The sequence below is a fragment of the Bombus vosnesenskii genome, unplaced genomic scaffold (genome assembly GCF_011952255.1).
Source record: "Bombus vosnesenskii isolate JDL3184/JDL3185 unplaced genomic scaffold, Bvos_JDL3184-5_v1.1 scf7180000013273, whole genome shotgun sequence".
Taxonomy (NCBI): Eukaryota; Metazoa; Arthropoda; class Insecta; order Hymenoptera; family Apidae; genus Bombus; species Bombus vosnesenskii.
The window spans coordinates 3,598,422-3,610,756 of NW_022882931.1; the positions used below are offsets into that span (position 1 = coordinate 3,598,422).

A 12,335-nucleotide genomic window follows, 5' to 3' on the forward strand; every position below is an offset into this window, starting at 1 on the left:
CGGGAAATTTTGCATTTGGAATATAAAGCATGCTAGATATATACCAGTGTGTATTCGGGTTACAGGGTACTATGTATTTAGGCCACCCTGTACAGAGCAATTTGTACAAGACACCGTGTATACAGCTATATAGAGCTATATAGAGCACGCTATATAGGCTACTATATGGAGTGTATATAGAACGTTCCGCATAGAACACTCTAATTATATCAAACTCTGCAATAAGCGGGACGTTGTGCGTTATACGATGTTCCTCCCATTAACGATCTATTCTGTACGATAGGAATCGTATGTAATCTGCTATAAAGTAATGGAAACATTCCATCTCATGTAACCTCTAGTTGATTATCCAAGTACGAAAGAAGTATTAATTCGCATGGAAATGTATTCTATATTCTATACAATACAACATTCTACAACATTCTATACAATACAACAATTATACAACATTCTAAGGTACTCCAAACTTTCCACTCTGCATGTATTCTGTATTTAGCACTTCAGGTATAGAACGAACTATTTGTCATCTGTCCTTCATGCCTCAAATAGCATTTCTGTCAGAGCAATTCGTACTACAAAAACTATTCTATACCAAAAGGACCCTACTGCAAATAACACTTCAAAGTGCTTCAAACGCATCATCTTGCGCACACTATCAAACGCTGCAAGTCTACAGAAGAACTACCTATTAGTATTTACACATTGCAGATTGCATCCCTACCGGAACAACTCGTTTTATAAAAACTATTATACCCAGAAAAGTACTCCACAGTGCCATTGCATGCACTCTTCATCCAATACAAACTACCATCGACAAATAGGAGGAGCTATCACCTATTGCAAATTCACCACCGTGTTGCAAATCGTATTTGTATCAAAACGTCTCACTTTATAAGCGATATTGGATCCAAAATACGATACTCCAAAGTACTCCAAATCATTTTATGTATCCTCTGTAAAATATGCATATGTACTTATGCCAGTAAATGAAAAGAGATGTCCGTTACCTATTCTCCATGAGTCAAGTGGCATTTGCGTCAGCGCAACCGAAATTACCGAACTTTTAATTTCTTAATTGCATTGGGAGAGCCTAATTTAATAGAGGGAACGGAGTTGGTATTAGAAGAGCGATTACGCGAGTAACACTCGTTTGTCGCGATTATCGCGCACTCGCCTCTCGAAGAAAATAATTTTAGGCCTCGCGATAGCGATCGTCCGCTAATTCGTCGCAATCGAGAACAATTTACGGCTCGACCTTCGTTTATTGCCGCCGGTGCAGCGTCGCAGCTGCGATCCGTGTCACGGAATCGTCTCGCGTGTCTCGCGTGCCTCTGGAAAAGCATCGACAGGATCGGCTCGTGCTCTCTCGACAGAACGAACCGGCCTGAAAGGGTACCAGAAGGGGGGAGGGGCAGAAGTGGTAATGGCTAGAGATGCTAAATCCGCGCTCACCACGATGGATAGAAGCGGCCTACATTTCCGGAGACGAAGCGACGTGATGATGCAACCGCGAGCTAAAGCGTATACAGGTACGGGTGCACGCTGTTTCGCTTGGAAATGAAATTTAGAATGATACATAGACCGCATTCCGACGAATGCAGGAGAACCTCGATGTAAATAAAAGAGAAACACGAGTGTTTTGCGGAAGAACGTTGGCATTTGCGGCACTGAATGATTAAGGGAGAGAGTTTCATGTTTCTGGGGTTGGGGGTCCACCGTTTAAAAGCTGACTGTGTAGATGTTTGTTCGCTGGTTGTTTATTTAGAGCGGTAAGAAGCTTTTTAGTTTGGCTTTTTAAACACTTTGTCTTTGAAATTTTATCATCCATATTAAATAGGAATGTAGATATTTTTAACATTTGGAGTTGTATCGATTTCTTGGTTTGGTATATTGATATTTTGTATTCAGGATTGTATGAATTTTTTAGTTAAGTACTCTATTTTTGAAATATTAGGGGAGATATTTAGGTATCTCTAGTGCTTAAATTGGTGGCTTAGTCTTTACAGTCAGGTTTAATGTTTGTGATACTAGGAATTTGTTGAATAGCTACTTTTAGAGTTTGGAATATTATTAGTTTTATTGTTCGATATTGTTGACATTTGGAATAGTGTAGTGGAGGAATAAATAATATTTACAATGGAACGAACTTTTCTGTTAAATATTCTTGATATGTGGTACGTTATTATCATTTGGTACATAAGTTTAATTTTTAATTGACCGTCCTTTGAAGTTAATTTGAAGTTTGCATTTAGTACATTTTTAATACATTTTGACTTTTGAAGATAATTTGAAGTTTACCTTTAGTACATTTGAAACAATATGAATTTTCCAAGTAGATATTTTTGTTCTTTAAAACGTTGCAAATTAGATATTTTTTTCATCATTTTTCCTCATTTATCTTCTAAGTTCAATTTTCAACTGTCCATTCAAAAAACTTTATCCCAGCGTCCAAGATGATTCAGAAGAACCCATCCACTTGAAGCGATTCGTAGAAAACGGTGAAGATTCGATGAACAGATAGTCCATGAAAAGTCCAGTACAAAGAAGAAGTTAGCAGTTGTAATTACTATGGAAATGGGAGTGAAGATGTCGAGGAACTAGTGAATAATTAAAACGACAAACGTTTTGGTAAGCACCGCTCAAAAATGCTGTGAATTCATTCGGTAGAGAAGTAACGAGTTTCGGTGGTTGTACATTTAAGCATTGATTCTTTCGACACAGAGGGAGACGCTCCCGTTCGATGACAATAGAGAGAGGCGATTATTCAAAGAGCCTCCGGCTTGATGGCAATCCTGCTAATAGGTTTTTCAGATTCTTTTCTGGCAAAGCAAAGATTCGTTGAACAATATACCATTCAGTTCTCGTGGAATAATAACAGCAATTTTGAAATGAAAAACACAGATATGTGGCTGTTTGAGTTTCAGTTATAATTTGTTCATCTTACAGTCTCTTAATTCTATAGTTTATGGATTCTGCGTTATAATTGTCAACTCTTCAAGAGAGGGAGTGAAAGAAAAGTGTTCTAGAATATTAATATAAAAATGTATAATAAAACTCTGTCGACATTGTAGACGTCGTTCTGCTGCTTCGAGTCATCTGACGGTCTGTTCAGTTTTCCATAATACTTTATGTTATACTTGCTTTATCGTAGGTCGGTAAAAGAGGATTCTATATCGCCGATATCCTTTCGGCGGGAAATAGGAACATTCGTAGTTCTTAGTTTGCTTAGTCGACCACAAGCGGCGGCTACGCATTGTACGAGGCGCCTCCATTCCAACGAATCTCTAGTTACCTTCTTAAGGAAACTGATGATCGATTTTTCTCGCGTCTCTGACCAAACGTTATTATCGAAATAAATACGTTCAACAATCAGTCTTCAAGCATAGATTACATGAATCATAAGAAACCAAACAAGAGAAATTTATTGAAATAATCATTAATACTACTGCGATAATTTTCACGATCAGAATAGACATTTTCACTTTTCAACTTCGCATAAAATTTTATTTCGAATGTTGTAAAGTTATTCGACATTGAAGTTCCATTTGACGGATAGCGATTCGTCATGTAAAGGAATTTTTTTTCAGAAACAAGCCACGCACAGTGCCAAAGGTTACTGACGTCTATTGGCACAAAAACTTTAAGGCGCCATCGTGTGGCTCGTCTACACTTTAGGGTTTGGCATTTGAGGTCGAAGAATCCTTATTTAAATAATTCAATTCCCTTATTTACCCTCCGGCGTTTTATCACTATTAGACGTTTCGCCAAAAATCTGAGCAGAGAAGAGAAGTGTTTCGATTCCGTTGAAAACAGTGTTAAGTTATACTAGATTGTACTTTCATTCAGCTGGATAAGAAAAAGAAAGGAGAAAGGATTAACGACGATTAGAAAAATCACTGAGGCCGCGTCTTGACCCCAGCGGCAAAACAAAAAGCTGACCTAGTTAAATTCTTGACAAGCTGGCGGAAAAGCGAGCGTTGACAGTGAGCCGCTGAATCTGCATTCCCCGTGTCTGATTAAAACACTAGTAATTAGACCTTGCAGCGCGAAGAATTTCAATTTAATGTCGCGCGTAACTCTAAATCCTGGAAAAATATCCTTCCTTCCTGGTTTAATATCTTTCGCCGGAAGGGAAATCAGTTTAAAAACTTCTTGCGCTGCGAGCGCAATCTCGAATCTTCCTCCTCTAATTTTTTATTGTTACATTGGATTATCTCATTTCTCATTTGTTACATCTCGTTTCATAATTGTTAAATATTTTGAATTTTTATCTTGAAATATTTAATTTAGGTGACTTAATGGTAATTCAATGGTCGAAAATGGGAACGGAGAATGATTTGATCAGGCTTCAGACATCTCCAACGTTATTTAAGTCGGATTGATTTCCTCAGCTTACATACTTAGTAATAATTTAAACACACAAGGCCAAATTATAGTAATTGTGTAGTATGATGAATATTTTGTTAAAGAAAATTGAGATATGCTGAATTGAACTAGATTACAAATTCTAGAGTATTTTTTTGTGCTTTTGTATAACAGCTCTTCAGTTATAGAAGCTAATAATCATATAATGTTACAGATATTTTTGTTCTTTTCCTGTAGATTTAAGAACGATTCTCACGTAAGAATCTCATGACGTGAAAGTCTCGAGACGAGCGAAACTTGAGAATCGCCAGAATTTCTGAATGAAAAAACAAAATGATTTATGCGTCTGTGGGAATAAATAGGATGGTGACACGAAACTACAAGCCGATTTCATCGATTTTCACGTCAAAAACAACAATATCGTAGGGATTATTTGCCTTGGCGTTGGTCTGTTCAGCTTTGACAAATTTTAGTAGCACGCTGGCCGATTCAACCTAGACACAACCCAGACCTACTTATCGATTACAATACTCGTTTATAGCCGATGTTACCTGACTCATCAAACCCAAGTCTCCCTATAACATTACCAGCAAGCTGACTTTTCCAATCTTCGGCAACAATCTTTTTCACCAGTCACCCTCGCAATTAGAACCTTTCAGACTTCTATATTTTCTTCTATAGTTGATGGAACTTTTGTTGATATATAAGAAAGATTTCGTTTCCGGCTTCCCTTCAGAAAGCACGGTCAGTGATTCACGAGTGTTGGGATACTTATTAATCTCATATAAAGTACGATAATTAACTGGACTATATAGAAACGATTAATAGATTAGAATTTTATGTTCTTGTTCCTAAGAACTATAAAGATATAGAGAATATTATTTATTGTTCTACAGTAGGAAAATACCAGTTCTTGTTCGATTATCAGATAAGATAATCGAAAATTTATCGGTATTTCTTTATTCATTTGCTATGTTCACGAAAATATGAATTTACAAAAATTCCGCAGTCCAATCCATGGTCCAAGCTATGTAGTGATTTTTATACTCTTCTCAATTTTCTAATCGTTTCACGAATTTGTTCAGTAAGTGTTCCGATGTTTGGAAATGGGGATGCACGTCCTAAATCATGGAATGTTATCGAGGAGTATCGGCTCAAAAGCCAACGGGCTGACTCACATTCCGCGGTCTCTAGGAATTACCTCTAACCGGCTGGTATTCCTCTTCCCCATGTTCCTTCGTTGAACGAGGAAAATTACGACGGCTCGAGCACTCTCCGGCTGGCTGGCAGAGTTTTCGGTGTGGCGGCCACCGTTTTATTTATAGCGGAGGAGGTCGTGATGCGTTCCAAAAGCTACTCGTCGCACCAGTAGCACACGTTCGAGCGTACCGGCCTTTCGTCTCCGTACACCCAGTTCTCACCGATCAGTGTCTGTCCATTTTACTTGTTCGAGACACGGATGAAGAAAGGACGCGGATGCGTGTTTCGTGAATCGAACCTCTGACCGCGTGTAAATCGTCCAAGAAATCGTGTATCCCCGTTGTGTTTCTTCAGTCATCTCGTTCGGCGGACACACGTGACTACGTGGATTTTAACGTGGTCGAGACACGCAGTGTGTTAGCAGAGTAACGTAAAGTGTTAGAGAATCGATTTCTACGGACGAAGAATTGTGGTTCTGTTGGGAAAACAGAGATAGTTGGGTGTAGAGAGATATGAATGAGCGTGGGATGCATTAAACTGGTAGTGGTAGGTCCTCTTACGTTTGTTTAGCCAGTAGTAGTGAGTTGTAATATTAGGCCGGTGCATGTGAAATGTTCTTTCAGAGAAAACTCTGACCGCGTGTGGCTTCTTCGAAATATGTAAAAGACAATGAATGAAAGTAATTTTTATTGAACGAACGATTACGTAGCTTTATTATTCCAGGCCCATCAGAAGCGTTAAATTCTTAAATTTGCTTCTTCATTTATGAGTTCAAAAAATCCTATGACTGAAACTTTCTTTAAAAGGTTAAATTTCCATCTTCATTCCTGTTTCTTTGCGTCTCAAAAAATTTTCATTGAATTTTCTCCAAACATAAATTCATATCAGAGAATCGCAGAATTATTACGATTCTTCATGACAATCAATAACAAAGTTTTCATATTAGTCTTATAAACCTTCGTAACATTAAATATACATAATTTATAGGAATTCTCATTGGTCTCTCTTCATTGGTCCAGTTGATAATTGGCTTGATGACGACAGAGCAAAATATCATAACCGATGAAACATTCTGTACACACCTATGCATAATATATAATTGTAAATGATTCAAGAATAATTTATATCACTTCCACATAACATCTCTCTTACAATAACATATATAGTTGCCAATTAATTTTTAACTCCCGATATACATTTCAATATTCCATTCCCACTCCCCCTTTTTAAAACCTAAAAGTTCGACATGAAAAGTCAAGGTTAAGGCCAGAGATTTATGCGTTCGATATACCCCCAAACACGTCACGAGCAATCGCGTTTAGCGTTCGGCATTGATCCAAAGATCTCTCGAACAAGCCTGTTAATCGTTTCTATTCTTGAATCCCATACCTTGCAAACAATCGTTTCTCGTTCCTTGAAACTAACCACTTGCCGTTGAAAGAATCGTAAAAATCGAAGAAAATCGAATTCCAATGCATCCCTCGCAATCAACGACAAAAACTGAATAACAGTCTGGCGTGTACATGCGTGTGAAGTGAAAAGCAACTGACAGCCGGCCCGTGATAAATGCGGTTTAGAACCAGGACCCGACGTACTTCGTGCCGGAAGTCGATGGACTCGCGAAGCTGACGAAAACTGATCCACGCAGGCGATCGTGTAAACGGATTTCGTTCATCCGATTGTTCAGCCTTCTTTGTATCGACGAAAGTACGTGGTACACGCGAGTTCTCCGCCCTTTTGCGAGTTTCCTGCGATCCGCGCAACCGGAAAATGGCGCATCTTCGACGACCAGCTAGACGGGAACACTACAAGCCCTTTGGCAGAAGGAAGGTAAACGAAACTAGACTAACGAGCTGTTGTATTTTTTTACTAACTCCCAATTTGTATCGGAGGAATTGCAAGTAGAGTGTGACGTTCTACTTGCTTCGAATTATCGATCCAGTCTTCTCAATTCGACTATTTTTGCGGATATCGAATAAATTAGTAAATTGAGGGACGTAAGAATTCTGGCGAAATAGCTAATGTCTAACACAGAGATAATATTTCGAGGCATTTTTCATGACTATAGTAATAGATATAGCGATTTGGTCTGTAATTGATTCAAATCTGAGGAAGGGAATATATTAATGGTACTTTTTGAAATAGAATATATCGCATAGTGTGGTTTATAACGATGGCACATAATCCACTCTAATTTGAGGAAAGGTATTTGGTCGAGTATAATGCTTGGAATGGAAATGTATGTAGTTCCATTTATTATGGAATTACGTTCCAATAGGTTTCAGCGATATCAGAAAAATTATTACAATTTAACAGTCTTTCTAAACGTTACTTTGAGGAGGGTAGATAGGGAGGACATGTATAATCTTGTTAAACTTGAAAGAGTTAAAATGAAAATGGAAGAAAGGAATGAGATTAAATATCGCCCCTTTTATATAAAAATTGTGAATGTGCAAGTTGTTGGCTCCTGTGGTAAGGCATTGGAATTTCAATGCAAATTCTAATTCAAAGTGTGTATCAGTGCCAATAATGGTATCGACGTAGTCGATATAAGATAAGAAAAAATGAATTCGACGGAACGTACTAAGAGTGTAATAAGATTATTTTCATAAGTGTGCCTTGTGTAACCGATCTATTCTTAAAATTCTACTTTAAATGACAGGATGCTCTAATGCCGCCTTTCTACTGAAATAGCTGCGACGTCCTTCGTCGGACGAGTGTCCTCTTGGTCGCCAAGTTTGCCAAATCAGCCTTCTGCAATGTCTGTTTTGCATCATTTGCAAATTGGATATGTCTTCATTCCTTGCATATAACCGATCAAACGTGTGTATGTCTACCACTTTCTAGTCGAAATATCGAACACGATAATATAGAACGAGTAAAGCTGTAGAAATCTTCGATTCAAGGATGCTTCGATTCAATCAGTTTGCGGTTGCCACACGAAACAGACAATTACGTCTAACTTTGAACTCGTGCCACTCTGGAATCTTATCTCTTAATTATGTTCGTCTAATTAAGAAAGAAGGGCAGACGTTGTTTCTTTACTCGAAACAAGACGCTCTTCGTCGCGACATTTACGTAATAATAGCCTTTCGGTACTGTGTGTCTGTAAAACAGGAAACTTTAAAGGGAAGAAGCTTTTTCGTAATAGCCCCGACGATTCCGGAAGAAAGATTCAAAGGTGAAAGAACGACGCGTACAATGTATAGTAGGTTTGACCCAGTTCCTGAATCAACCTGTAACTCACGCGAAAAAAAAGGTCTCGTTGATACGAGTCATAGGGTTTTGTTGATAAATTGGATTCCCTGACAATTCCGTCATATTAACACGGAAAATCCGGTTCAAAATCCTTGTAGATTCAATCTTGTTTGTTGGAATACCGAGCTTGTCATCGATCATTAATGTCAGAAATTCAATTAGTCGATTGATTTCCACTCCCCTCTCGTTGTCAGGGTAATTCATCAAATTCTTCAGTTTGTCTAGTATTTTTAACGTAATTATATTCAAATACAAATGAAATAATCTTGTTCTTAGGAAAAAGGAAAATATTCCGAGACGATTAATTTACACTTATTTTTAAATATTTATTACAAAAGGAATGAATTATATCTAAACATATTTATGAATTTCTTACAGAAAAGATAAACCAAGATAAATCGAGATAAACAATGCAAAGCGTTGCAAACGATGCCTGTTCAATAAATTAATAAGCAAATTTTTAGAAACACACTTATAAATTTCCTAAATAAAAAGGAAAGGTAAATTCCAATCCAACGTGTACGCAATCATTCCAATCAATCGATATATACATATTCTACTATGTTTTACTTTGCCTCTAGAAAGATTCGCTGTCCAATCAACGAACCAACTATTGTGTATCCAATCAGAAACTTATCAATTCTCTAAAGAAAGAGGAAGAGAAATTCCACGGTAAATTCTAATCCAAAAAAACAATCCCTACTTTGCATTCTAAAAAAAAATCTGCTATCGAATCAACGAACAACCTACATCCAAACACAGATCTACCGATATATTCCTCAAAAAGAACAAAATCGTCCAATCTAAATTCCAATTCAAGATGCATACTCCACAATCTCTGAAAAAAACGTCTATTCTCCACCTGCAGAAAAATCTATGCTATGAAATCAACAAACGCAACATCTCTGCCCTTCGTAACGCGGAAAGCTGGTTTCTATTCTGGACCGGCCTTCTTTGACCCGGCAAACTTATCGGCTAAATATTCGATTCATCCGAATGACACACTTTCGGTCGGAGGAACCTTTGACCGCAGAGCGGCGGCGAAGACGTCTCGTGGTTTCGCGATTCGACTCCGATCGTCCTCGGCGCATACATGTTACCAAGCGCCTAGTAAGCGTGTATACGCATACACACACTCACATAAATGTATTCAAGAACGCGTGTATTCGTACAGTTTGATAGGACACGTTGCCTTCAGGGTGCAGTGGCCTGGCGTTGTCGTGTGGGTCGCAATGGGTGGCAAGGATCGGGACGGAGGAGGGGTTGTGGATCGATATAGTTACGGGGGTGTCGTCCGGCTTCCTCGGTGGCGCCACAGAGCGGGTGAGTCGGCAAACCCTTAGGCCGATGTATCAACTAACCCAGGCAGGAACGCGATTCGAGTTCGCGGGGACGTACAGCACGTAGTGTCAGTACGCGAAGGAACGTCGTCCCCCCATCATCGTCAAGTCGCGCGTGTGCCATTTCGAAACGACACCGATATCGCATTCGCAAGTTCAGTGTGTTCGAATAAAAAATAAAAAAAAAAAAAAGAAAAAAGCAGAAGAATTTCAACGATCCACGTTGCATCGTTTCACTGGAAGGTGATCGAGGAATTTCAATTTGTTTCATCTCGACGTGCTTCCTGTTCTACTCCACGAAGGGAACACGCGTAGTGCCGGGAGGTTCGGCGGACGACGCACGCGACCCCGGCCACTTTTCGACGTTTCCAAGCTGTTGATATTTGTTTTCCTTATCTACTTCCGCGCGAGACGATCGAACGCAGGTATACACCGTTGAGTAACATAGAACGCGTGGAAGGAGATTCGTCCAGTTACTGGTCAGACGGGAGGAAAACCGGGCTAAGGATGAACGCAGGCAGCAGGCTTTTACGATAAATGTTGATAACGCTTCGCGGCGGGCCGAGTCGATCGAATGAACATGAACTCGCCACTCCACGATGTCGTTGACCCGCTTCCGAGAGCGTCCTCCGCTTTCATAGACCCCCGTTCGAGTTTTCGTGGATTCGCAACCCGTCTCGTCTCTCTCGAGTGTCTTTGAAGCGATGAAACGTCTACATCGCTACTTGGATAGTCTACATTCTCTCTCTCTGTCTCTCTTTTTCTCTGTGTTCGCCTTTCTCCCTTGTTTTTCAAGCGTCTTTTCTTTTTTTCTTCGTTTTTATTCCTCCCTTTTTATGGTGCTTATCGTCGACGCTCTTTGAGCAAATTACGCGTCGTTGTTCGGAGGAAGACAAAGAGGACACTTGGCTGGATAAGGACATCCTATTATTCTTCAAAGGACACTGCCATTATTCGCGAACGAGGGTTTCTTTCGACGTGTCCCTCGGAATCTTCTTAACGCCACGAGTAATAATCGCGCGATGATATACAGAGGGTGTTATCTCGATAATCGTGAATCGTTGCTTCTCGCTGAATAATCGTCCACTGTTTACAAAAGGATAGCGCACTCGACACGGTACACTGTAACAAAGAGGTCAACGAAATCGATTGCCCTCCCTCTCTGATAATTCCAGACAGTCGAGTCTTTTTTTTTTTTAATCGTAACGTCCTCGATCCTCCGCTGACGGATTTCTAAGCCTACGACGTAGATAGAGAATACCTCGCTAATTAATTATCCAGAATGATCGAGGGAATTGCGTGACGTTGCTTCGTTCGTTGCTCGAGAAACGTTTTCTATGATATTAATGTAATTTCTATTTTCACGTCTCATTTAGCTTTCCCGAAATTTGGAAATTCCGCGAAGGAATTTGCTCCTTGTTCCATAACATCACGTGTATAATCCATTCTTTGACCATAAGTCTGGAATCCTCTTAACGATCTTTCATCGTGACCACCCATAATCGAAGCCTTACCAGCTCGATCCTTCGGTCTCAGCTATTAAACACGTAACAAGGTCTTTGCACACCGTCGATTTACATAAGCGTCGTATCGTCTGAACGATGTTTCAATCTAGTTCGAACCAAGACTCTCTTGCACGATAATTTATTAACTAATAATATTAGTGAACCGACGAGTGACGAGTCGTAGGTTATTGACTTCAAGCGCTCAATTTTAGAATTTTGCATAGAAATTAAATAATCAGTTGACCTGTAATTTATAAAATTCATTTGTATAATTTACTTCTTTTATCTCAATCTATCTCAACGAAATTTTAATTAGTATCTGACTGAATAGTCGCGATCTGAACGACAAAACTTTTTTAACCTGACAAGTAGTTTTAGAAAGTATCATCTTTGATCCTAGCAAAATTTGTTTACCTTTGATTGTGTCATATCAAAGAACAATGTCATAAAGCAATATTGAAGCGAGAAGATTGATAAAAATCTACTTACAGGATTTTTTCTTGGGATAACACGCAGATGGATAAAAATCCGCAGTCAAGCAACAGGGCCATGGTGAACGTTTTGAACTTCGACTATGTGATCAAAATGGATCGATTAAAGGCGTTCATGAACAAACGATGAAATAAACCTCGGCTATATACAGTGGGCTATGCTACAATGAACTAAT

General features: G+C 39.1%; 1 protein-coding gene across 16 annotated transcripts in view; it reads left to right on the forward strand.

Moving 5' to 3' along the window:
* The window catches only part of LOC117231636 (voltage-dependent L-type calcium channel subunit beta-2), a 93,530-nt gene that overhangs the window by 55,759 nt on the left and 25,436 nt on the right, over nt 1–12,335 (forward strand). The window contains exon 1 of one of the 16 annotated variants that reach the window (XM_033490254.1): nt 6,735–7,395. The exons of 12 other annotated variants lie outside the window; for them this stretch is intronic. In XM_033490254.1, coding sequence (XP_033346145.1) covers nt 7,336–7,395 — 60 coding nt within the window. In that variant the 5' untranslated portion in view covers nt 6,735–7,335. Of the gene's footprint in view, nt 1–6,734; nt 7,396–10,200; nt 10,589–12,335 lie in introns of those variants that run through there. 3 more of the 16 variants (XM_033490255.1, XM_033490256.1, XM_033490257.1) reach the window with 3 other exon arrangements.